The 27,230-nt window shown below is 33.9% G+C and overlaps 1 protein-coding gene across 1 annotated transcript in view; it reads left to right on the top strand.

Annotated features, from left to right (window-relative positions):
* LRP1B (LDL receptor related protein 1B) overlaps positions 1 to 27,230 on the top strand; it is a 1,722,250-nt gene that overhangs the window by 1,095,567 nt on the left and 599,453 nt on the right. The window contains exons 19-20 of the mRNA XM_054699700.1: positions 17,107 to 17,187; positions 19,086 to 19,253. Coding sequence (XP_054555675.1) covers positions 17,107 to 17,187; positions 19,086 to 19,253 — 249 coding nt within the window. The remainder of the gene's footprint in view (positions 1 to 17,106; positions 17,188 to 19,085; positions 19,254 to 27,230) is intronic.

The raw sequence follows: 27,230 nt of genomic DNA, 5'->3' as shown, positions 1-27,230 counted from the left end.
GATTTCTTCTCTGTTTTTAGCATCTTCATCCATAATATGCAAGAAATATAATGAGCAACCTGTAAACATTAAGAATAGAAAAACTGTGAAATCAGTCTCAATTCAGATAAGAAATGCTTTTAAAACAATCTAGGATAAGAAGGTAAATAAGGGCCTCCCTGGTGGGGCAAGGGTTAAGAAGCAACCTATGCAGCTATCCGCAGCCACTGCAGCACGAGTTTGATTCCCAGCCAGCCAGAGAGCAACCCACATGGCACAGCAGACCTCTCCTGACACAACCGCTGCTCCCCTCGCTGGTCAGTCTTCCTGTTCTATTCCCCACTCTGTCTCTTTTGAATCCTCTCACCTCCCCACACCTCTGGCCTGTACCCCAGCTCTTGTATGCATAAATAATAAATCAAAAAAAAAACTTATTAAGAGTACTTCAACTAGGTCTTTGCTCTGACTTAATAGCTTTACAATAAGACCTTTCATTTATTTTAGTTATAATTTATTTGAATTATAGCGAGGAACAAAAAAAAATAAATTTCAATAATAATAAAAATAATCATACCAGCAAACTTACATACATTTCATGAGGAAAAGAAAGACTGGAGAGGATTCACGTGCATATTCCCTTAATGAATTTTTTTTTTAATATTTATTTATTTATTTATACAAGCACTGGGTACAGTCAGAAGCGCTGGAGGGTGAGAGAATTTACCAGAATCAGAGTGGGGAACAGAACAGGCAGACCAAGAAATACACTGCTGATGGGAGCAGTGGGCAGCAGGAGAGGTCTGTCGCGCCATGTGGGACCCTCCCTGGCGGCGGGGGATCAAACTGGCGCTGCAGAGGCTGCGCACAACTTTGCAGCCCAGAGTTCAACCGCTGTGGCACCAGGCGAGGCCCCCCACTTAATGAATTTTTACAACAAATATATGACAAAATATTACCTTACACATTTTACAGAGAAGGGGAATGCAACTTAGATATAGCTAACAACTTGCTTAGATCACAAGCTTAATTAGTAGCAGGACCTGTCAATGAATCACATTTGCATGAAACTAAAACTCACCATTTCAGGATGACTTTGTGGGCCATGGGCAGATTGTACAATTTGGTCAGATAATGCCATTTTATATATCCACGAATACCTGTAGTGAGTTTTATCGATCTCTCTGTGTTAAATCTTTTAACATCTCCTGATGAGGAGGATATCTGGTCTAGCATTTGCTTCTTTTTGTTGTGTAAAAATTTCCACCGTGGTGCATATTAAGTTACCAAGTTCACTGGGAAAGCAGAGTGGACAAAAAATACACATACAAAATTTCCATGATAAAGATACAATAGGTGTATATAACTTCAAGAACAAAATAATTAGGACATTAAGAACCTTGATGTTTAGTTACCTTTGTCTTCAATATTACATACCAAATTGTATTTTTTTTTTTAGTAATGACTGTACTTAATAACTTATTTGTAAAATCCCTGAATATTTGTAAATGAGCTCTTGCAAGCTGGGACAATATGTCTCTAGAACACCTCTAGTTAGGAACACATTGTAAAATGTAGATGCCAGATACTTTGATTTTGAACTGTAACAAATTTGAATTGGTCATATTTCACTTTTCCCATTGTAACTGACCAAGTTTCCATAGGTTTAATCCACTGGAAGAATCTGCTATCAATTTAGTTACACTTCAGCAGCATTAACAACTTCTGTAGTGTTTTACATTGAAAACTGTATTAAATTTTATATTCAGAAATATGAAAAGCATGATTATAAATATCTGCTATGGTAATTTGGAGCTGAAGTTACTGTAACTGCGGGTCAAATTTTCAGTGGAACTTGCTAATACCTATTTACAAAACTAATTCATTTTACTTGCATTTGAATTTACAACAAGTTAATTGCACATTTTAGGTTGAGATTACATTTGGGCAAACACTTACATAATTGGGAAAGCCCTTGTGGATTCTTAATCTTTAAACAAATTTAACTTTTATAGTAGTTTTCACTTGTTGAAAGAATTTGTAAATTGAGCCACAAATAAGAGTGTATTAAAATTGTGAAGACTGTGTTAAAAGTCTACACTTTTAAATCTCATTTAGAATTGTCAATCTAATTTCAAAAATAAGAATTAGTATTTTTTCTCAACATTAGTTGTTAGCAGAAGAATCACATGTGAGACTTTAAATTTATTTGTACATATTTTACTCCAGATCAATTACATATGAATCTCTGGGAGTGGGGTCCAAGAATCAGCAATTATTTTTAATTAGTTTTAATTGAGGTAATATTTGGATACCCCCCCATCAGGTCAAGAATCAGTATTTTTAGTGCTCTTCAAGTAGTATAAAAATATACTCAGTCTGAGGACTATTAATTTAAGATGGCAGTTCTCAAACTTGAACATATATCAGAATCTACTGAAGGATTTGTTTAAAAGAATACTGGTCCATAGTCTCAGGGTCTCTAATCCAACATTCTTACCCAAGAATGTGCAATTTCTTACAAATTTCCAATTTATATTGATCTTCACATACTTGTTCAGAGACCAGTTTAGGAACCAATTACTAAAGGGAACCACCATTTATACATGGTTTTATCTTAACAGACACTTACTGACATCAAGTGGTTATCTATGTGAAACTAATTTAAGATGGAAGCAATTATTCAGATAAATGTTCTCCCCATCTCTAAATTACAGCATTGAATATACAAATATTTTAAATAACTTGGATTTTGTTCCTTGGATGAAAACAGATTAGTTATTTACTTAAACTCCAGTAGTCTTTGGGGTTGTACTTTCAAGTATCACAGCATAGATTATGTTAAAAAATACATTTCATGTAATTTTGTAATTTATCATTTGTTCAAAGGGCTTTACTTCAAAAGATACCTATAGTTGTTAACAGATTAAAATAAAATTCAATGGGGTATAAATAAAAATCCACTAACATTTAAAGTGTTAATATTGCTCCACTTAATTAATGTTAATCTTTGAAATCTATGAAGATAGAATTCTCTCTCATGCACTTGTAACTAAACTTGTAATTTCACCCCATATAGTCAAAAAACAAAAAGTGTCAAAGAGTGAATTGACAAGTATCAAACACAGATAGAAGAGAAAGTGAATAAACTACCAAAAAGAATCTCCCAGTTAAATTGAAGATATTTTTAACTCTTTAGATTAATAGAAAACCAAAGCTCCTGATGAAATATAATATTTTTTCTTAAGAAAAAACTGCATATGTGTATAACAAGTTTAATAAAGGTTATTAACCTAGCAGAGTATTGACATGACATATGATGACTGCCTAGCTCTGCTTTCAATTGCCTTGCCACTCCTTAATAACATCTTGGCAGACAAAATGATTCTGGTTACGTCAAGGTTCTATAAATTGATCCAACTCATTTTGAAACTCTAGTATTATGTCTTAGTCAAAGCTTTCTTCTTCGTCATTGCCTGCTGGATCTGACGTTCAAGGAACTTGGATGAGAGAAGAATGTGTTGTATTTTACTCTCTAATTCTCAGTTCTTTTCTAACCTTAACAATTCAGGCAGAGGGGACAGATGGAGGAAATTGGTAACAGCTTTTTAAGTAGGTCTAGTGGTAATCTTCTCTCTGCTTCTCTGAATATCACAGCTCTCTGACACATGACAAATGCAGCTCTCTTGAGAGGCTCTTCTGTGACATCCTCAGGAAGACCTGACCTAAGGTCTCAGTCCTTTTCAGAATTCCCCAAACTTCCTCTCTTTTCTCCATTCTTGCTGTCCCCTTTGTCAGAGTGCCCTCACATCTAAAATTCTTTCATCTTACAGTCCACATCATTGCCATCGTAGATGCTATATCTCATAGTGTTAAATTGCTAGAATCACTTTGCTTGGTGGCTACCCTCTTACTTCCTTACAAATCAATCACACCCACACAAAAGCTTTGCTTTCTCTTTGGAAACAATCCAAATGCCTAAAAATAAATGACTGGATCAAGAAGATGTTGTACATATACACCATGGAATATTACTCAGCATTCAAAAAAGATAAACACATGCAATTTGCAGCAACATGGATGGAGCTGGAAGGGATCATGCTCAGCGAAATAAGCCAGAAAGAAAAAGAAAAATACCGGATGGTCTCACACATAGCTGGAATCTAGAAAACTTAAATAAGGGACCAGGAAAAAGAATAACTATAAGAAAGAAAATATCAAAATTGACAAACAACTATGAACCAGAGACATTCTATGGCGGGTGGCGGGCGGGGAAAGGAGGGCTTGGGGTCAAAATAAGGGGGTTGTAATTGTATGGGGAATATAAAAAATAAAATAAAAAAAAAGTAAACTTGCTAAAAAAAAAAAGCTTTGCTTTCTTTTGTTAGGTACAACCTTACTGCTTTTTACTTTTGCTCTCTCAAATGTGAGCATATTGCTTTCCTGATAACCCATCTCTTGGATCTGCCACCACTACTTCTCTAGATACATGATAATATGATCAGTCTACCTTCTGCAGTTCTCTTTTATTATATACCTACACTTTTCCATTAATGAAGTGCATGGTATCTTGAATTTTCTAGTTTCTCCATTAGGTTGGTCCACTGGTTTCTGCATGAGGTTGACTTCAAGAGTATGCTTCTATCATAAGTAATGGTTTCAAGTAGTGGGTTTTCTGTATAGAATTGGGAGTTCTTAGGGTCTCCTTGCTCTCTGTGGCCCAGCACCATGATAAATAAAACAAACAAATAAGCCAACCTGTTCTTATATGTATTTGTATACTTACTCATCTCTCTCTCTCTGCTTCTTCAACCATCCTTTTCTATCTTCCTATCTCCTGTCAAAGTAGTCTAACCATTCACAAACACACATACATACACATGCACATTTATTAATTGCATAGACAGTTTGAAATAATACCAAAAAACACCCATTTTAGCTGCCTACATTATAAACCAGGAAATTGGAGCATTGAAAGTTGTGTGTCCAAAGATGCAGAATGAGCTTGGAGATGTGACCAGCGTTGGAACTCAGACTTGTTCTCCCCTAGTTGTCTATTCCTGAGAATCACAGAGTTTGGTAGGTGACGGTAGATGGTATCTCATTTGATTCATCTTATCTATATAAAATGTCTAAAACTGCCCACAGAGAGGCCTACTCATGCCTTATTTGAATAATTTTGGAAACAAAAAATTGTCATTCTCCAAGGTAGTTTTTGCTGTTGAGCACTAATCAGTTTTCAGACTATTTTTTCTTCCTCCTGCTTTCCTAAAATGGTCTACCCACTTATACTTGTTCTTCCTATGAAGCAACAAAGTCTGAATCTATACTAGTCCACAGGATGACATTTTAGATAAGCAAGACCATCATTACTCCCACCTAACCCTTCTCTTTCTTTCACAAGTTGAACACACCACTTCCTTCAGTTATTCCTTACATGATATATGTGCAGAATCTTTCCTACCAATTGCTCTATTATGCATAAACTTGGATTTTTAATGACCTTTGTAAAATTAATGGTCTCAAATGGGACATTGATATTCAAGGGATATAAAGTTTCAGCTTTGAAACATGAAAATTCTAGAGGAGCTGTTGCACAACAAAATGAATATAGTTAACAATACTGAACTATATACTTCAAAGTGGTAAATTTGATGATTTTACCACAATTAAAAAAAAAATTCATGACCTAGAATTAAAGAGAACATAGTATCCCATGTGTGTCATTTTTGCAACAGATTACAGTGGATTTATTACCTTTAATAATTCAGATTATAGGATTCTGTTAGCAATCTTAAATGGCAATCTTAACATGTAACTGGCATGTATTCTCAGTCAATTAAAATATCTAAGTTTTTCGTATACAGTAAGTCACATCCTGTGGGTGCACCCAATGTTTACATTTCAAAGTTTTTGAAGTTTTATTTTGGTGATTTTCTGATTCTTTTTATCCTCATATTCTAGAATTTGTCTACTAGCAAGTTCTTTTGCACTTCTTACTGTCACTCTTACACTTCCATCCTCCTATAACACCCCAGAAAATTTGCACCTTTAAATCCATAATACTTGTAATGTCTGGCGCTTTGTATAATTTAAGAATTTGGTAAGCAAAACTTTTAAAGCTGTAACCATATCTGGTAACAAAGGCATGTACCTTTCAGCAGGCAGTTGCAAATATCCTTCTGGGGAAACTTATTCAATAAATACAGTATTATATTTATACAATTTATACAATACTGTATTTATTGAATTAAATTTTCTGCCATCTTGCATGTATTATACATTCATTTATTATAAGACTTCTCAAGAACATTGCTGAAAACACAAGGATAGTGTTTATGGTATTTTTTGATATACGTATGCAAAAAATATCTACAAAACAATGAAGTTATTTTATGATGAATTGTTCTTATATTTATAAGAAAACATCTTTTTATAAATGTGAGAAAATAGCTTTGCATCTTTTTTTAAAGATTTTTATTTATGCATACAAAAACTGAGGTACAGGCCAGAGGTGCAGAGGGGCTTGAGAGGATTTACCAGAGACAGAGTGGGGAACAGATCAGGTAGATCTACTGAGATACACTACTGAGGGGAGCAGACGTTGAGACAGGAGAGGTCTGCTGGGCCATCTGAGTCACCTCTCTAGCCGGGGGATGGAATGTGCTACAGTGATTGCTGAAAGCTTCATAGTCCTGAGACTTAACCCCTTGCACCACCAGGGAGACCCTTTAGCATCTTTTTATAAAGATATTTAAAACCTCTATTTTATGAAATTTTCATTCATTTTGGAATTGGGACATTTACCTTTTTCAATTTTACTTTGTCTTTCCAATCTTCCATTCCAAAATCGCTGTTAATATTCTGAGATCAAAAATGTTTGATGTTTTATTACTTATTTTATAACATTTCTCAATATGAAGATAAACTCATTTTTAGTAGGTGCTCTATTTTCTCTTTCTTTGAGTTATATTACACGTTTTTTTTTCCTCTCAAATCTGTTATTCTTTACTGTCCAAACTGGCAATAATTATTTTTATTAAAATGATAGAAAGCACATTAATTGAGAAGTTCTATTTCTTCCCTGTTTCCTGCAGATTTATGCTTTTATACCAGATGTATTTGTTCTGTTATTCTTGCCTCATTCATTTTTATTTAAATATTCATAGTGCTTTTGTTTAGAAATGTTATGTAAACTTCCATTAATTTGTTTGTTATTTTTATAATTATGTGCTATGCTTTTACTTTTGACTTTGGTTAAAATTCCTTCCCTTTTATATACTTGACTAATATGGCTCTGTCTGTAGGGAAGTGGGAGGTTAAGCAAACCAAGGTGGTGTATATTGAAAGCCACAGGCAGAAATTACTGGTACTATAAATATTTAAAATCACTGCCAATGTGACAGGTAAAATGGATTGTATGCATTGCTAATTTGAATTTTTTATTATTAGTGAGATTAAATGTCTATTGAATGTTTTAGTTATTTTGCATTTCTTCTTGGAATTGTATTTCATGCCTTTGCTTATTTTTATCTGGGTATTTTTTTCTTTAAAAATTGTTTATAACTTTCTTTAAATTTGTTAAAATTTATGAAAATTTGTGTATTGAATATGCAATAGTCCTTAGTGTTCTTATATGCAACAAATTATTCTCCAGTGGGTTGTCTTTCACATTTAACTTTTAACTGTAGTTATAATTTTTGGTGTTGTGTAAGAATTTTTTTTTATTTTTTGCACTTACTAAAATCTATTTTATTAAAATAAAATAAATTTATTAAAATAAAATAGATTTTAGTTCCTTGACATAATTCAGCATTTCCCCAACTCCTTGCTTGAGGATATCAATCATCTGAGGCGCTTGCAGTTGATAAAGATTTTCAGACACCTGCATTTCTCCCTCAAATATTCCCATTTAGCAAGTCTTAGATAATAGATTCCAGTAATCTGTATTTTTAGGAAAGTTCCTTATGTGATCCTAGAGAATGTAGTCTAGAGGCTAGAGAATTTAAACTCTGATTTCAATATATCCTACAAGCTAGATTTTTTTTAGAATTTCTGGTACAAATTACCACAATGCAATGGCTTAAAATTACAGACATTTATTCCTTTACAATTTTGGAGGCTGGAAGTCCAAGATCAAGTTTCAGCAGTGTTCCCTCTGAAATTGCTAAGGCAGAATCTTTCCTTTTGTTGGTGGCTTCTGACAAGACGTGTATATGGCAGCATAACTCTGGTGTCTTTTCTTCATCTTCATATGAACTTCTTCATGGGTCTCTGCCAAATCTCCATCTCCTTTCCTTATAAGGACATCAGCCATTGGATTTAGTTCCCACTCTTAAGATAGGGTATTCTCATCTCCCCACCCTTACTTTCATCTGTGAAGACTCTATTTCAAAATAATTTCACATTCACAGATACCAGGGTTCAGGATTGAATATACCTTTTAGATACATACAGTTGAACCCCCTATACTTGGCAATCTATCATGTCCTATACCACCTTGAATTATAATGTAGGCTCATATGTAGGTAGATTTCAAACAGATGATTCTAAAATGTATTCAATGCTAATAAGCATGCCCCTATTGCTTATTATTCATTTTCTGCATTCTGGTTAACTGTTAACCAATGTTTTCATTATTTCTGTCCAACCCTCAGAATCTCTTGATTTTTCATTGAATGTAGAGCACTGCAGTACCAGAAGTAATTTGCTGCCTGACCAGCCACTTGGCAATGATTCTAACTGCCTTTATGGTTATGTCAGAAATGTAGTCCTTTATTTTTCTGTCAGGAGTAAACATGAATTGTTCAGAGATTTCAGCAGCATTGATTTCCTTATTGGTTACACACACACACACAAAGATTAGTTGTAGTTTAGCAACTTTTTTTTTTCATGTTTAAACACTCTGAAAATGTATATTATTTTCTTACACATACAGTTATGTATTAAAACATTGGATTGTTATTTATCTAGATTTTATCATTTGCCATATTATCAGAACAATTTAGCACTTTTCCTAAATTTTTATTTAGTCTCATTCTACATATACTTCCTCTGCATTCTTTTTGGCTTTCAAAACTTTGTTATGTAGTGATCATTTCCAAATCTGTCTCTCAATTCTACTTGTCACTCCTAGAATTTTAGTAATTTTCTCTTATGTTCTATTGAAGCCATTCTGAAATTCTTTCAGTTTCTCATACTCTGACTTCTGGTCTTTTAGGAATACAATCTTTCTGGAGTATCTGAAAAGCACTTTTCCTCTTCCATTTTTGTTTTGATTTAACCTGACTATATCATTTATATCAGCCTGTATTATCATTCAGGAAATTAATGTCTAAGATTAGTTTACATGTTTCTGTTCTATATTACAGCAAAATCTCTACTGTTTATATGTCTAGTATGTAGAAGAGATTTATCTAGGACACTTGCTTAATTATTACCATTTTTTCCAACCAGATTATAAACACTCTGTGCTGAACATTGTATCCACAGTGCCTACAACCATTTTATTCATTCATTCATTCATTCATTCATTTGAGAGATATCTAGAATTCTATCTGGCAAGAAGTTTTCACTTAGAGAGTTTTAAAGGAAAATGTTTTTGAAGTAGTTTTCCACAAATTTTATAAAATGCAAACCTGGGCTCAGTGATATTAAGCACCTGCCCAAGATCACACTTTAATTAGTGATGAAACCAGGATTAAAACTCAGGTTTTCTGACTGTAAAGCCTGTATTCTTTATACATGGCATTATATGTAACTTAAAAATGAGGTATTTATATATTAGCAGTAAAATGAATATCATGTTTGGTATGCTGTTCTCTTATGTCTTTCTCCAAAATTATATATATATATATATATATATATATATATATATATATATGCATCTTTTGAAATCTGTAATATATAAGTGCCAATTTTCAGGAGTCAGAAAGAGTGTCAGGAGGTAGAAAAGTTACATATTTTCTTAGAGAACATCACTCTATAATCTGTTATTTTAATTTAAAAAATTCACTATTTTCTATATTTCATTATATACATTGGGTAAACAAAGCAGAATTACATTTTAAATGGAAAGCATAAACCATAGGATTTAGAATTTTTCATCTTTCCCCCAATTTTTCCATGTTATCATTTAAAAAAAAAGATATTAGTATGTTAAGCAAGTTATAGTGAAAAAATAATGTGTTTTGGAATCAGTCAGATTAGTATTCCAATTATACTCTGATGCTTGTTGGTAATTCAATATATCCTCAGGCAAATTATGCTGTTTTATTTTGCAAATTGGGGTTAGCAATAAAAACTGCAGAACTGTTGTGAAGAGTGTGTGTATATATACGTGTATGTTTATACACACACACATATAATAGTTGAGATTAGCTTATACCTCTTGCTCAATAAATAATGATACATGGTGTGAAAATTGCTGCCTCCAACAGTTTCCAATAATAGTTTCCTAATTCAGGACTACCCTAATATTATTACTTTGTCATTTATTTAAACTTGAACCCTCTGTACCTTTTCTATATATTTAATCATGACTGTCAAATTCATCTATATAAGCTAGGACTACATAATCTCAAATAAGACTATGGTAACTGTATCCTGAGATAGCAATAATAAATTCAAAATATTTGTTTTGCAGCCAAGGAGAAGGAATAAATAGGAAAATGCTAGGCTAGGGATTGGAAAGAATAGACATTGCATCTTAAATCAACATCACTGAGAAACATTCTTCTAAGGATTGTATACTGGATAATTTTAAGTAACATACCAACCATGATTACCCTTGAGAGAGAGAAAATTGTTACCATTTACATAACAGCATACATATAACATGGCAATAAATTTTAAGTGAAAGATATATAGATAAATTGAGTATACTACCTGTAACAATAGAAGATTTTTTAACAGTCCATTAATCTATATTAAGTATTATATGAGGTTGAAGTAACTACTGAAATAAAATACAGCGTGTTTGCCTTGCTGTAATTTTAGCATGCTGAAGTATATATTTTGGTTCATAATTTCTCTCTTTCAGAGTTAATCAGGTATCCTTCCAACTGCCCTACAGTTTTTGTCTCAAGGAATATCCAGAGTTAAATGTATTTATGCAAAGTCAAGAAATGAAGGATTATATGCAATGTTTAAATCTTTGTCAATATGAGAATCCATATTGGTATTTTAACAGAACACATACCCAGAAACAAACTGAAATATTCAATCAACTGTTCTCAACTTTTAAGTTAACACTAGCATGAAAGGAAATGGAGGTACCACATTTAATTTATGGCTTTTGTTCATTTTTCTAGGGGGAAATGTATATGCTATTTGACATAATTTCTCAATCACTACAGAGACTGGTGATAGGACACCAAGGTATTAGAGACACAACATATCCCTACATTAGTAAAAAATAAGGGACCATTATATTTAATTATTTTATAGAACCCTTTCAAATATTTTGCACTCTATTGCATTATGAAGCAGGAAAAAAAAACTAAGATTTTTTTTAACTTTTTTTTTAATTTTCTGAAAGTAGACATATTTTACTAGAATGTTGTAATGATCCTGGAAATTGCTGAGTTTTTTTTTTTTTTTTTAACACTAAATGCTTTCAGGTTATTGTATATTTCTGGATGCTGCTGCTTCTGACTTCTATAACCAGAGAGGCAGAGCGATTTGAGACACACAGCTTTGAGAAGGAACAGAAGTGAAACATTCATAACTTTACCCCCAAATGTCCCTTCCATTAATATAATAGTTTATTTTGGAAATTTGTCCCCTGCTTCTTCCAGATCCTAATTTTTTTTTCTTATATATAATTTGCCTTTGTGGCTTTTTAAGCTAAGTGGAACTGCAAGGTGGCCAAGAGAAATGATATAACTGAGACTAATGTAAAAATTTAATAAGAAATGAGATGCAATTGTTTAAGACTTAATTGCATGGTATATGACACATTCGCTGTGGGTAGGGATTTAAGATATGCTGGATTTAAGGTTATTTTATTTTAAAATTTTGTTACCTTTTAGGAGATAATATATGGGTTTATTTGGGTCCTTTTTTTTAGAATTTAAAACATAAAATGAATCTTAAAGGTTATATGGAAAATTTTCCAACCAATAAAATATTGCCAAGTTTCTGAAGTTTTCAAACTAGTTTTTCTGGTTTAATTTGCAATGCTGATTAATATGTTCTTAAGTTTATAGAAGAGATATTTAGAAACATGAATTAACATATTATAGATCCAAAAGAGGTAATGTTACATTAGATCTCATTATAGCTTAGAGTCTATTTACATTTGTTTACTCACTTGAACTAAAATCCCATTAATATTTTGTTTAAAATCTGTAATTCATGTCTGTTGGATATCATCTAAATATTAAACATTTCATCTAAGGAAGAATATTTATTTTTGATATTAATCTTGATTCTTGAAACATAACCATAAGTTTTCATTCTCTTTTCAGGTAACAAAATAAAACTCTTAGAAGTATTGATTAAATTATTCCTTAAGCATTTTCACTTTTTTTGTAGTACTTCCACTTGTATGTCAGAATATTAGTTGAGTTGTCGCATGTATTTCTTTGATATAATATTTTATCTCCATGTATCAATAATCTCCTGTTTTACTTCTGTCTTTTTTTCTTTTTTTTTTTTAATTGAAGTAACATTAGTTCATAACACTGTATAGGATTCAGAGTTAGCGTATCATACCTCTTTAGATGTTTATTACCAGACCACGTGTACTGCCAAGAAGCCTGTTTCACCACAGTTCTTTTTTTTTTTAAGATTTATTTATTTATGCATACAAGAATTGGGGTACAGGCCAGCGGTGTAGGGGGTGGGAGGATTCACCAGAGACAGAGTGGGGAACAGAACAAGCAGAGACTGAAATACACTGCTGAGGGGAGCAGTGGGAGAGGTCTGCTGTGCCATGTTGGTAGCTCCCTGGCTGGGGATCGCACTCATGCAGAGTTGGCTGCAAATAACTTCACCGTTTATGTCTTAACCACGTGTGCCATGAGGGAGGCTCTCACCACTGTTCTTTCGGCCCCCTCATTTGCTCTCCATCTTCTCTACCCACTCTGGTAGCCTCAGAACTTTGGTCAGATTTCTCAGGTTTGATATTGGTTTGGTTTTGTCTGACCCTTTGTTTTGATTTTCTGTATTCCAAATGAATGAAATTTGTCTTTCTTCATCTGATTTTGTTCCATCTATGTTGCTGCAGATTACATCTGTTTTTGAATCATATTTAGACTCTAGTCACATATTTTTGGGTTTTGAAAATGTTTATTTATTGTAAAATTTATTTGGTAACAATGAAATTTAATAAAGATTTGTTCCATTTGAGAAAATGTCCATTCAAAAAATACCTCATATAGCCATACTTATAGGTAAACTCACTTAAATTATTTTTAGGGAGTAAAAATGTAGGTAATCAAGAATATCTTATCAACTAGATCTGACTTGAGATCACCACTTTTCCTAGCTGGTATTTATTAAATAATATCCATTTATCTTGAGATTTGAGCAAGTTGCCAATAACAATAGATGACTCTCACTTGGAATCTGTTTACTAGATAGCACTGCTGGTCACCCTGGCTGAGGTTATTTTTCCAGCTCAGCTACTAGGGATAATTCTTACAGTCTGTAGTATTGACTGGCTTCATCATTTTTAAGTGTGAGGACTCATATTCTAGCTTTTAATTCTAATTTAAAATAGCCCTTATAGGTAATATATGTGTTTTTGATACTTTCAAACAAAAGTAATTTGCTCACATACTACTATTAATCCCATAAATCAACTGTTTACCACTTACTGTGGACTTTCAGCTTAAATATCATAGTTTTCAGGGAAAAATACAAACCATATTAAAGGAGTTAAAACCACGTCACTTAAATTATTGTTTCCTAAACATTTCATCACCATTGTGCTTCATAGATGAAGGTACTAATAAAATGCTCTGTGACCTACTTTCAAATGGAACTACCACCTGGAGTATGTTGTAAAGTCCTCAACTCTTCAAAAGAAATGATCAAGGATAGGTCTTATGGAGTGTGACAGAAATGTTTAGGTGAATTTTGGTGTGATTTCCCATAAAAATAAATGAAAAATTGATAGTGTGATAGAATTTAAAGATAAAATCACAAATTCTGAATGACTGAAATTTCCATACTTTACGACCTTATAAAAAGTGTTCAGTGTGAAAAAAAAATCATTAACCCAATGTTATAATTGTAAAACTATTTAGAGAAATATCTCTAATAGAAAGAAATTCTACATTACCTAATAAAATAATTTCTAAAAATAGTTAACTCTTAAGCTTAAAGTACACTAAAAATATGGGTAGTATAAAGTAACAGTTTAGATACATTCATGGATGGTTAGTTTATAGAAGATAAGACATCGACATGGTATAGTGTGATGGATATAGTCCGATGAACTGCATTCCAAAAAACTTTATTCATTAAGAATATATATAACTGTAGGCAAGTTTAACTTTTATGAGCTTCCATTTCCTTAGTCCATTTTTTGGAGGAAGCTGTCAAATCATTTCACTTTTTTTTTTTTTTTTTTTTTTTTTTTGTTTTTTTTAAGTTTTTTTTATGTAGGGTTTCCCCAGTGGTGCAGCGGTTGAGCGCTTGGTTGCAAGGCTGCCTGCAGCCTCTGCAGCGCCAGTTCCATCCCCTGACGCCAGGCGAGGGTCCCACGTGGCGCACAGACCTCTCCTGCCGCCCGCTGATCCCCTTAGCAGTGTGCTTTGTCGTTCTGCCTGTTCTGTTCCCCGTTCTGGCTCTGGTGAATTCTCTCACCCTCCCGCGCTTCTGACTGTACCCAGTGCTTTTATAAACAAATAAATAAATAAATCTTAAAAAAAAAATTATATCTTTAAAAAAAGATTTACTTATTTCTACAAGAACTGGGGTGCAGGCCAGATGCACGGGAGGGTGAGAGGATTCACCAGAGACAGAGTGGGGTACAGAACAGGCAGACTGACTGAAATACACTGCTGAGGGGAGCAGTGAGCGAGACAGGAGAGGTCTGCTGCGCCATGTGGGACCCTCGCGGGATGGCCAGGATCGAACCGGCGCTGCAGAGGCTGCGGACAGCTTCACAGCTCGGCGCTCAACCACCTGCACCACCAGGGGAGGCTCTGTTTTTATTTTTCAATTCATATTTTCATTGTAACATTGGAATAACTGTATATGATTTAGTTTAATAGGTTTATGCTTCCTCAGATATATGTCACCACATAATACATATCATTAAAACATCACAGCCCTTTAACATAGACCATAGGCCCTTCCCCACTTTGTCCCTATACACCCTACCTTTCCAGCTAGTAACCTCAATACTGCGGTCATATTTGTAGATTTGCTTTGGTTTAGTTTTGTCTGTTTTTTTGTTTTGTTTTTCTATATCTCATGCTTGAGTGAAATTATCCAGTATTTGCCTTTCTCCTTCTGACCATTTATCATTAGCATAATCCCTTTAAGTCCCATCCATGTTGTTGCAAAAGGCAAGAGTTCATCTTTGTTATAGATGAGTTGCATTCCATTGTGTGCACAGATAGCATCTTCTTAATCCTTGGGACTCATTGGTCCTTGGGCACTTAGGTTGCTTCCATAACTTGATTATTGTAGATTGTGGTGGAATGAAATAGGAGTGCATATATCCGGTTTGAATTACTGTTTTTGCCTTCTTCAAATAGATACCTAGGAAGTGAACTGCTGGATCATAAGCTATATCTATTTTTTTAATATTTTGAGAAAATCCATATTTTTTTTCCATAAGAGCTGAACCAGTCTACATTCCCAATAGTATATGTGAGTTTCTTTTTCTACACATCCTCATATTTCTGTTTCTAATTATTTTGGTATGAACCAGTTTCTCACCTTTGAGTATGATTCTAGCTGTGGTTTTGGCATATATGACCATAATTATGTTATTTTTTTTTCTTTTATCCCTGTTTTGCTAAAAGATCTCATCATTAATGGAAAATTAATCTTGTCAAATGCTTTCTCTGCATCTGTTGATCATATGATTTTTTTTTAATCCTTTAAATTGGCTAGTTATCTTTTTTTGTTTGTTTTTTCCAGACTGATTTTTTTACCCTATTGCCTAATATTCTAGTTACGTAAGGTTAAGGAAGCAAATCTTCTGATTTAATTGATTAAAACTTCATTTGACATCTGGTTCTTTGCTGTTGCTGATTTTCAGGAAGTTTTTGAAACTAAATTCACTTTTCAAAATCCTTATAATTGTATGGTACCAACTAATCTGATCTTACTGAGTTGCATTTGCTGTTTTTTACTTTGAACTTGTGATGTTGGCATCTTTTAGAGGCAAATGTAGAGCTAACTTTCCAAGTTTGACTTTCTATGTTCAGAAAAAGACTTTCCCTTGTCAAGTTTATGCATATTACATTGCAACACCTGAGTATAGAGTTCCATGCAGGCATTATTCACTAAGAGGTGGTTGATTCCCTTGGTTCAGATTATTGGTATCAATGCATTTTTCTAATACTATAATGAAACAAAATACTCCTTAAACAAATTATTTTCCTTTGCTTTCAATCACTGGGAGTACTCGTTTAAAAAAATAAATACTAAAAGTGCAGCTGACAATCTCATCATAAATTGAAGATGCCATAATTCAAAATGCATTTAATACATCTACCCTTCCAGGCATCACAACCTTAAATATGCTCTTACCATTTAATTTACTCTCAACTTTAGCAAAATTATCTAATACAAAGCTTATTGTATAGTAGTGTTTATTGCCTCATGTATTTATTGAATACTCTACTAAAAGTGGAAGCCAGAATGACCGAATTCAAAATTTAAAGTATGGTTCCTACTGGATGCATATCACTTCCCCACAATTGCAAAGTAAAAAAAAAAAAAAAAGTAATTTAAACCATTATCAGTCAGAGACCTTCTGTATGTGCACCCTTGGTCTTCAGGAACTTAATCTCTCTATTTTTTCATCTAATGTTTCCTCTGTGCCATTTGTGGAGGACCGGGTAGGAGTTCTGATTACATTCACAGCTGAAATATAATAGAACTTAAGTCAAGTACAATAACTGTCAGTAATATCTTTCCTATTGTTTATATCTTTCACAGAATTCCCAACGTGTGAACCACTGACTCAATTTATATGCAAAAGTGGAAGATGCATTAGCAGCAAATGGCACTGTGATTCTGGCAAGTACCAAATGTGCACTGTACTGCACTGATTTGATTGGGAGCCTGTTCTGCTTCTCCTCTTTCAGATGCAGTTTATGAGAGAAGTTTGCAAAGCCAAGTGAAATGGTCAAGACAAGTGATGAGAAGGCAGTTGGCACATCATTTTGGATTAGCATTAATGATAGGCCACTCAATATCTGTTGCCTAGGGATATGATTGATAATATTCTAGATATTATGCAGGACAGAATTCAAGTCCACAAATATAAAAAGGACAGTTGAGGAAATGACCTAGACTATTCAGGTTCCACAAAGTACTTTTGTGAAATGTTTTGTAATCTCAGAATAGGGTAATTTATAAATTATTATGTTATTACCAAGATCTTCTCAACTCTGTCACCTTAATTTTCATGTATGATGTGCAATTATAATTTATGATTACGATAATTGTAATAATTATGATTTTGATTGATAATTGCTAAATTATTCTAAATACAGGTAAATCAATTATATGTAAACTGATGAATTCTCAGCCATTGATTTCAATTTAAACTTTGATAATTTTACTTTGCTCTCACCTCTTTCCTGAAATATTTGTGAGTTAAGACTACATATAATTTATAACGATGATGGACAACTGTTGCCCAGAGTGAAAATAGTTACACATAATGTTAGTAGGTTCTTGGAAACTACCTTTTTAAATGAAAGGGCAAGTAACAAAAGCAGGATCTTGAATAATGTGGTTACCTTCATTCATCACATGGTATTTCTTTTTGCTCATCAATGTTATAAAATACAATATTGAATGAATAAAATCATGTTAAATACTTGATGTACACACTTAGCTGGCAGTGGGAAAATATAATGGATCCTCATATTGAAAAATGGGAAAGGATAAACTGAATTAAAGATATAGCTATGGGGCCTCCCCTGTGGTGCAGCAGTTGAGCGCTGGGTTGCGAAGCTTCCTGCAGCCTCTGAAGCGTTGATTCCATCCCTGGCTGCTGGCGAGGGTCACACATGGCTCATAGACCTCTCCTGCCGCTGCTGTGCCCACTGATCCCTTCAGCAGTGTGCTTCATCAGTCTGCCTGCTCTGCTCCCCGCTCTGGCTCTGGTGAATTCTCTCACCCTCCCGCGCTTCTGACTGTACCCAGTGCTTATATAAATAAATAAATATATCTTAAAAAAAAAAAAAAAATTAGCTATGAACACGGGGCAAGAAAGATTGAAGAACCAAATAATAATTTTGCATATTAATTATAACAGAAGCTATATCACTTCTTGAAATTCCTACAATAACCATTGTCCTCTCATTTTGTAGTTATTTCATGCTACATAGATTTGTTTGATCAGCAGTTAGTCATTTCTGAATGAAATAGAAATTAAGCCTCAAAATCCAAAGTCAAGGATATTTTTCTCTCAGCTTAGTAGTTGATACTAAATTAGAAGTGAATCAGTATAAAAATTAAAATAATGTTCCTGCTACTCGTGGGGAATGTTGATCATAGATGGGTAATACCTATTTCAATAATAAAGGAAAACTGTATACCAAGAGAGATGTTAGATATTTAATGAGAAAAATTTTCATCCTGGATTAGTTCTTTTTTTTTTAAGATTTATTTATTATGCATACAAGAGCTGGGGTACAGGCCAGAGGTGTGGGGGATGAGAGGATTCACCAGGGACCCAGTGGGGAACAAAACAGGCAGACTAACTGAAATACACTGCTGGGAGGAGCAGCGGGTGAGACAGGAGAGGTCTGCTGCACCATGTGGGTAGCTCCCTGGCCTACCGGGAATCAAACTCCTGTTGCTTTGGCTGCAAATTGTTTCATAGGTTGTGTCTTAACCCTTGCGCCACCAGGAGGACCCCCTGGATTAGTTTTTAATACTTTCATATTGATGTTTCTTTCCAGATGATGACTGTGGTGATGGGAGTGATGAAGTTGGCTGTGTTCACTCTTGCTTTGACAATCAGTTCAGATGTGCCAGTGGCAGATGTATCCCAGGTCACTGGGCCTGTGATGGTGACAATGACTGTGGAGACTTTAGTGATGAAATCCAAATCAATTGTACCAAAGAAGGTTAGTAACTTTATGAAATTATGAAATCTCATTTTGAATGGACATATAATATTTTGAGTAGTTCAGAGTGAATTTCAGAGTAAAAATAAATTGCTCATCAGATCAAGTATATGTACATGGAATTGTGTAAAATAATTTGTTGATATCATTATTTTCACTCCTTTCTCTGATTTTCAACATAATAACACCTCATATTATGCCTTCTTCTTTAGGTTTTGCTTTATTTGTTTTACTTTATTTACTAGTACTTTAATATCCATCTATTCTATTTTTTAAAATATTTACTTATTTATGCATACAAGAGCTGGGGTACAGGCCAGAGGTGCGCATGGTAAGAGGATTCACCAAAGACAGAGTGGAGAACAGATCAGGCAGATCAACTGAATACACTGCTGAGGGGAGCAGGGTGAGGCAGGAGAGGTCTGCTGTGTCATGTGGGTTGCTCCCTGGTCAGCTGGGGATCAAACTCATGCTGCAGAGGCTGCAGATAGCTTCATAGGGCTGTGCTTAACACCTTGCTTTTTTAAGATTTATTTTATTTACTTATATATACAAGAGCTGGGGTGTAGGCCAGAGGTGAGGCGGGAGTGTGGGATGAGAGGATTCACCAGAAACAGAGTGGGGAACAGAACAGGTGTACTGGCTGAAATACACTGCTGAGGAGAACAGTGGGCCAGCCTGGAGAGGTCTTTTGCTCAATGTGTTGATCAAACTGCAGATAGATTTATGGTGCGAAACTTAACCCCTTGTGGCATCAGGGAGGCCCTCCCCTCCTATTCTAAATAATCAAGCCATAAATCCTCCCCTCCCCTCTAAGAAGAGCAGAAAAGGTATGACTTTTTTTCATTTCCACGCCATTTTTTTTTTAATTTAAATGAATCACCTATTAAATGGCAATATAGTCCAACAGTTTGGCTTTCTGAAAACTAAGAAAGAAAGGAATTCAAGACCATGGGTTTCAGTATATCCATGGGAGTCTGACACTGTTATTTAATGGGTTACTTTACAAAATTTGATCAGTCATAGAACACATTAATAAGAAATCATTTTGCAAATATCACAGATGAAATCACTTGCCAGTCAACATCAATACAATCAGTAACATTGTTAAGTAGAAGTTTTCTTTCTGAATAGGAAATGTAAAGATTTTCTTATCCATTTTTTAAAATTTAATTCATATGTAAACGATTTTTTTATGTGCTAGGCACTATGCTTGAACTCAAGTAGATAAAAAGATGAAAAAAAAAATGTGATCCCTGTTCAGGTTCAGATATCTATCATAAAAACAGACTAAGATAAAGTGATTTATTTAATAAGATAGGACAGGGATAGAGGGCAATCATCTACTGTATGATCATAAGAAATAATTTTCGAAGTGTGGTCCAAGGTAGTATAATTGTCTTCTACAACCTGTAAAATTGGAGTTTCTAATGAGTTTTCTCTGACATAGACTTCTGTTGCCTGTCTTCGCTCTTTCTCACTCTCTCTCTCTCCACTCACCTCTCGTTCTCCCTCCATCTCTCCTTCCCTCCTCCTCAGCTCTAAATATTGTAAAAAGTGGCACTTGAAATTGTCTACATTATACTAGATCCTGACTTTTTTGTAAATTATGTAAGTGATTTATTAAAAGACATGTTATTTGATTTTGGTTTTACTCCTTTCAAGACTTGGGCCACAAGAGTGATACTGATGATGCAAATTATAGCTAAGCAATCATATGTGAACCATGAGGCAGTGAAACAATTTAATGTTCACTGGTCTTGACATCATTCATGTCTTTCCCTAGTAATGGACATAATAGAAGTTATAAAAAAGGAGTAGAAACTAATTTTTTGAATATATCATAAGGTTTAACATAAGATTTAACATATTTGAATTTTATTTTGCCTCAAAATCAAGAGAATAATGAATTATAGATAAAACTACTATTTATTATTTTCTATTTTCTATTATGCAGTAGCTCAAGTATATATTTACCCCATTCTTCTCTTGATCTATCTCATTTTTGTGTCCTTTTCTGACTCACCACTGTATATGAGCTAGACATTTAGTTTATAATTGATATGATGGGGACAAAGAAAATGTGTACAAAAGATTTTTTTTTTTGTATATTTAGAATATTCATCTGGGCATAGTTTAAATTTTGTTACTAAATTACACTTTGAATATAAACTGCCTTTTCCCCTACCCCACAGATGTCTTTTTAGGCTCCTCGGGAAATGTGCATCTGTGGCCTGTTGGCATTGCTCCATAATATGCTGTGAAAGATAAATTGTCCCAAATTTAATTTCCTTTCCTATCAGATGTGATACCCTACCCCTTCCTATTGTGTTTATCTCTAAGTTATATAATCATTGTACATTAAGAAGTTTTGTCAAGATTAGTTTAGCCTCATGAGTATCCCAAGTGAGTTGTATACTCCCCTGTTGGCTCTCTAGATAAAATTTTGGGGTTAAATTAGAGAAAAGCAGTGGCCATTTGTTGATAATGGCCTTCCTATTTAGAGCACCTTAGTTTCACTAATGTATAGTTTCAATAATACAGTATTGTAAAATATATACTGTCAATATCATGCATTTTTTATATGACTATGGTGATGATCCAGATAATCTTCATGATTCTTGGTCTTATTTCAAGCAAATAATAAGAACCTTCTCAACTAATTTATATTTGTTAGATTATAAATGCACAATGATTCCTGTCAAATAATGTAGTTGGTGAATGTAAAGTGCTAGAATTGAGGATAAGTAATATTTTGAATTGATTTTGTTTCAAGACAATCCAGAGTATTTAGAAGGGCATTTAGACATTTTTATGCATATTGACTGTATGGTATGTGATACAGAAGCTGCAACATAGCCATGACAAAGAGAATTGTTAAGGTTGATCAGGAGAGTCATTTTGCACATGCAGGATTTGTGAGGCCACTGCCAAGGTAAAGTAGAAATTTGATACAATTAGTCACATAATTCAGTCCCAAAACCTGCTGTGGTAGAATAACCAGGGAATTTTGGCTTAAGTTTCCAGACTGACTGTCAAAACTGATCAAATCCACCATATAATTGTTCAGCACTTTGCTTTACACTGCCTGGGTAAGCAGAGCATATGGTATGACTTCTCTCAACTCAAATTGTTTTCAAAATGGCAGAAAGACTCTTGAATTAACTTTTTATGATAAAGCTGCAGGTGAATCCAAGAACTCAAACCTCAACACATTGATATAATTTCCATTTCAGAAAATTCTTGATTTTAAGATTAATTCATATTCTCTCTGAAGCCACTTTCAAAAAAGAATACTATAGTGATGATTTTTTTAAAATATCAATATGATTAAATTATGGGAAAAGTGAAATGGACGGTCTCCGTCTATATAGACTAATGTCTGCCAATTTCCTTCCATCTTGATGCTGTGTTGTTCTTTTGTTTCCAAATTCCCTCGCTAGACAAAAAAAAAAAAAAAAAAAAATAGTAACTACAGAAAATGCTGTTTTTTTCCTCTGTGTGTGTTTTTTAAGATTTATTTATTTATGCATACAAGAGCTGGGGTATATGCCAGAGGTGTGATTTTCTCTCTATTCCACATGTGGTTTGTGTGTGTGATTGCTTCCCTTGGTTTCAGTCCTGTTTATCATTAATTTAGCACTGGGTCCTTTTTGGTCCCAATGCCTTAATGGCTATACATTTTTGTGGTTATACTTTTGTAAAGCTACTAGGTGAATAGTTTTTTACCAAGTGGAGAAGTAAGTGAGGCTGGATCCTCAAACTATTTGGTATTTGGTAGGAGGGAAATTCCTTGAGAGACTCAGGACTGAACCTATAAAGGTTTTTTTTTTTTTTTTAAAAAAAAAAAAAAAAAAACATAAAACAAAAAACAGATTTATTTATAAAAGCACTGGGTACAGTCAGAAGTGCGGGAGGGTGAGAAAATTCACCAGAGCCAGAACGGGGAACAGAGTAGGCAGAAGGACCTGAGTACACTGCTGAGAGGAGCAGTGGGCGGCAGGAGAGGTCTGCGCCCCATCATGTGGGACCCACCCCGGTGGGCGCTGCAGAGGCTGCTGGCAGTTTTGCAGCCCAGCGCTCAACCGCTGCTCCACCAGGGGAAACCCTATAAAGGTTTTATGAAAAGATAGTTTTACAGGACCTCTCCGGCGGCGCAGCGCTTGAGCGCTGGGTTGCGAAGCTGCCCGCAGCCTCTGCAGCGCTGGTTCGCTCCCCAGCCCTCCGGAGGAGGGTCCCACATGGCGCGCAGACCTCCCCTGCCGCCCGCTGCTCCCCTCAGCAGTGTACTTCGGTCCTTCTGCCTGTTCTGCTCCCTGCTCTGGCTCTGGTGAATTCTCTCACCCTCCCGCGCTTCTGACTGTACCCAGTGAGTGTATAAATAAATTAATTAATTTAAAAAATATATACTAACATTAAAAAAAAAAAAAAAAGAGTTTTACTGGTAAGGGCATCAAGATTAAAGTTAAAATGAGATTGCAGTCTTTCCTTACAAGTTTCAAACTCTGTGGTCATAATGGTGAACAAAAAAATTAAGAAGAGATTAAAAAAAGTAGAATCTGGACAAACGTCATAGATATAAAACACCTATTGTATAGAATTAATATTATCTCATGGTTGACAGTTTCATTCATTTGAATTGTATAACTTTTCATTTTTATACTCCTTTTGTGAATAATTTCAACCATATTTTACCCAAGAAATAGGCATCTCTAAAGTGAGCATGTAAAATTGCTCAGTATCTTTAAATAGTTGTTCCTCTGGTTAATTTCCATTCAGAATTTTTTTTGTAAAAGTTGAACACAAATAATGTCAAGATGAATTGGTAGAGAAGAGGATAGAATTTTTTTTCTGCAATAGATTTTTCCCCTAATTTTTGTAATTTATCTAAATGCAACTTAACTATTCCTCAAATATTTGGAATTTGCTTTTAAGAATCTGACCCTTATTTGTATTCATTGTTTTTTAATGCAATCAGTTTATCTAAAAAAGGAAATATTTACTCCCTACTGGATTAAGTGAATAAGCTTGTATAACCTTTATTTACATCCATTGCAGATTAAAAGAAATTTAAAATTAAATGTGACTTGACCTTCAATTTTGATTAATTATAAAAAACTTTGACAAATTCTGAAATCCACTAGACCATTAAATGTATAACACTACATTAATATGCATGCTCATGTTCTCCTGCATTCACAATTTAACTTTGCTTCCACTTTCAAAATTTCCACTTTTCTTTTAGACTTTGTCCTTATTCATTCATACACTCATTTATCTGACTGTTTCCCTGTTCCCAGATTTAAGAGGAAAGGTAAATATTTTTTTCTTTGTAGTTTCATAGTTGAGCACAATATTTGATATATAAGTGAGTGATAATAAAATAATTCCTGAGTCAGTCTATTTCATGGACACAGAATTTGCTTATCCTTTCAGAATCCAACTCATACATGTTTTGTCTTAAATATCTACAAATTGTTTCTGTTCCTGCACTTTACATTCAGATGCTAGAGTTGACTTTCATGAGTTGTACAAGATTAGGGGTACTGAGCTAGTCTCTTATAGTTCCTTAGTAACAGTCCCTTAGTACATTTACTTATAATGCAGCCACTTTCAATTATACAATAAACACTTGCCATTTAAACCCAGGATTCAATACAATAAAATAGATAGGATGTCTCCCTTATCGTTTATTATTGTTTATTTCTTTTTTTTTATTTAAGTCCTCTCTTCCCAATACATAGTAAGCTCTAGAAAGATAAAAAAAGTTTAAATTTTTTATGTAGCTATTATTTAATAGTAACTGCCTAGTGAGGAGATTTCATTAGTGATAATATTGAGGAAAAAAAGAGTTGCCATGTTGGCAATCCATTAAATGCTAGACACTTTACATTTGTTTTTCCATTTAGTCCTCATAATAAAGATTACCTAGAGAGGTTAAGATACTTGCCTAGGATTACGCAGCTGGAGTTGAAAACAAAGGTTTTTTGCTCTTGATTCCTAAATTCATTTGTCTGCTTATGCAACTATGGAATTTGATTTTTCCTTTCTCTCTATGAATTAAAATTCATATAATGCCCAAATAATTACTACTTTGTTCTCAATTGCATGCTCAATTTCACTTTAAGATGAGAAAAGAAAGACTTTTCTACTTATTATAGGTTATTGTAATGAAATTTCCCAAAGGACACTAGAATGGCTAGGTCATTACATTAAACAATCACAGTAAATTGTTCTCTCTTTTTGTTCCTATCTGCTTATCCTCCCACAATTCTTCTTGATAAGTGGATTCGGGAATTTTGTCATTGGAACAGTCCCTCACAAATCTCTTTAGTCCCCCAAAGAGTATGTTTGTCTGCATAAAAGTTTTACCACATACACTCAGAGAATGTAAGAAACTGGAAAAAAAAAATCAATAAATCATTTAGTTCAGCTCTTTACTTATGTAGACAGGAAAAAGACTCAGCAAGATAAAATTATCCTCATGTGCATATAACATAAAAAAATGTACTCTCTTGGGCCTCCCCTGGTGGTGCAGGCAGTTGAGCGCTGCGCTGTGTGTGAAGCTGTCCACAGCCTCTGCACCGCCAGTTCATTCCCGGCCGGCCGGCGAGGGTCTCACATGGTGCCGCAGACCTCTCCTGTCTCGACCGCTGCTCCCCTCAGCAGTGTGTTTCGCCAGTATGCCTGTTCTGTTACCCGCTCTGGCTCTGGTGAATCCTCTCACCCTCCCGTGAATCTGGCCTGTACCCCAGTTCTTGTATGGATAAATAAATAAATCTTTAAAGAAAAAAATGTACTTTCCTGAAGGAGCTGATAATGTTCTGTATTAAAGAGGTAGAGGTTAAGCCCTTTGATGCACATTAGTATTTTCAGGAAATATTTTGGAATTCAAAGTTATGCCAAGTTCAGTTATTAAAATTGATTTATAGTTAAAGAATTGGGTAAAATATTTAAGTGCGAAGAGAATGGAAATAAAAAAAACAGCTTTTACATTCCTGTCTATATCATGTCCTATTTTAAGTGAAACATCATGTGTTTTGTAGCACAATTTCATTCTAACCACATGGAAAACAGAAATCAGGAAATAATCAGTCTCAGTTATCTGTTTTGTTTTTCTTTCATTAAAATATTATGAAGATATTTTCAATTGATCTTTACTGAAAAATAACAACTATTATTTCACAATCACTGAATTTACTGAGAATAAAATATTGACCTTGAATTTGGGGAAATTAAGAAATCATGCTGTAGACTCAGCAGTCATATAAACATTTATCAATTTTTTTGACTATTCTCTTTTAATAAAAATATGGATTGTTTCCTAATAAAATATGATTAAAAACTAACTGAAAATCTAGTTTTAAAGAAATATATCTACTTTCAATGAACTACATATAGTCTAGCTTAACTTTGATCTCTTAGAGATTGATTCATCCTCCTTAAGCTAATTTTAAAATATCAAAACAATGCTAATTTGTAATGGGTCATATCAGAGGAACCTCTGTTTATTTCCAGAATATAATATCTCTTTCCGACATTAATTCTATGAACAAATTTCATCAAGAACAAATTGCATGCTCAATTTGAATCTATTAATACAGTGCCTGTTTTAAGAATCTATGTTTCTAGAAATGTGATTATCAGGTCTGTTAAAAGGAATCAAATAAATATAAGTTAAAAAGTTAAATATTAGGAAATGGCCCATTAAAATAAGAATAAAGAAGTCAGTTATTCCATGTAAATATGCAGAAAATTAGTAATGGGTTCACACTTATTCCTAGACAAATTTAGCTTTTTTTTTAAATTAAGATAGCAATTATACACCTTGGTGTTAAATGGGGGTCATATCTTGGTTTTTAAAATATATAATTAATAATTAAAGTCAATAGTTGACAAAGCATCTAATTTTAATCAGGAAACTCAGTCTGTTTCTGTACTTTTAATAAAGCTGAAAAATCATGGCAAGAATGTATT

The sequence above is a fragment of the Talpa occidentalis genome, unplaced genomic scaffold (assembly GCF_014898055.3).
Source record: "Talpa occidentalis isolate TD23 unplaced genomic scaffold, MPIMG_talOcc4v2.1 talOcc4.3, whole genome shotgun sequence".
In the NCBI taxonomy this organism is placed as follows: Eukaryota; Metazoa; Chordata; class Mammalia; order Eulipotyphla; family Talpidae; genus Talpa; species Talpa occidentalis.
The sequence above is the reverse complement of the archived record's forward strand: the minus strand, read 5'-3'. Positions and strand labels throughout refer to the sequence as shown.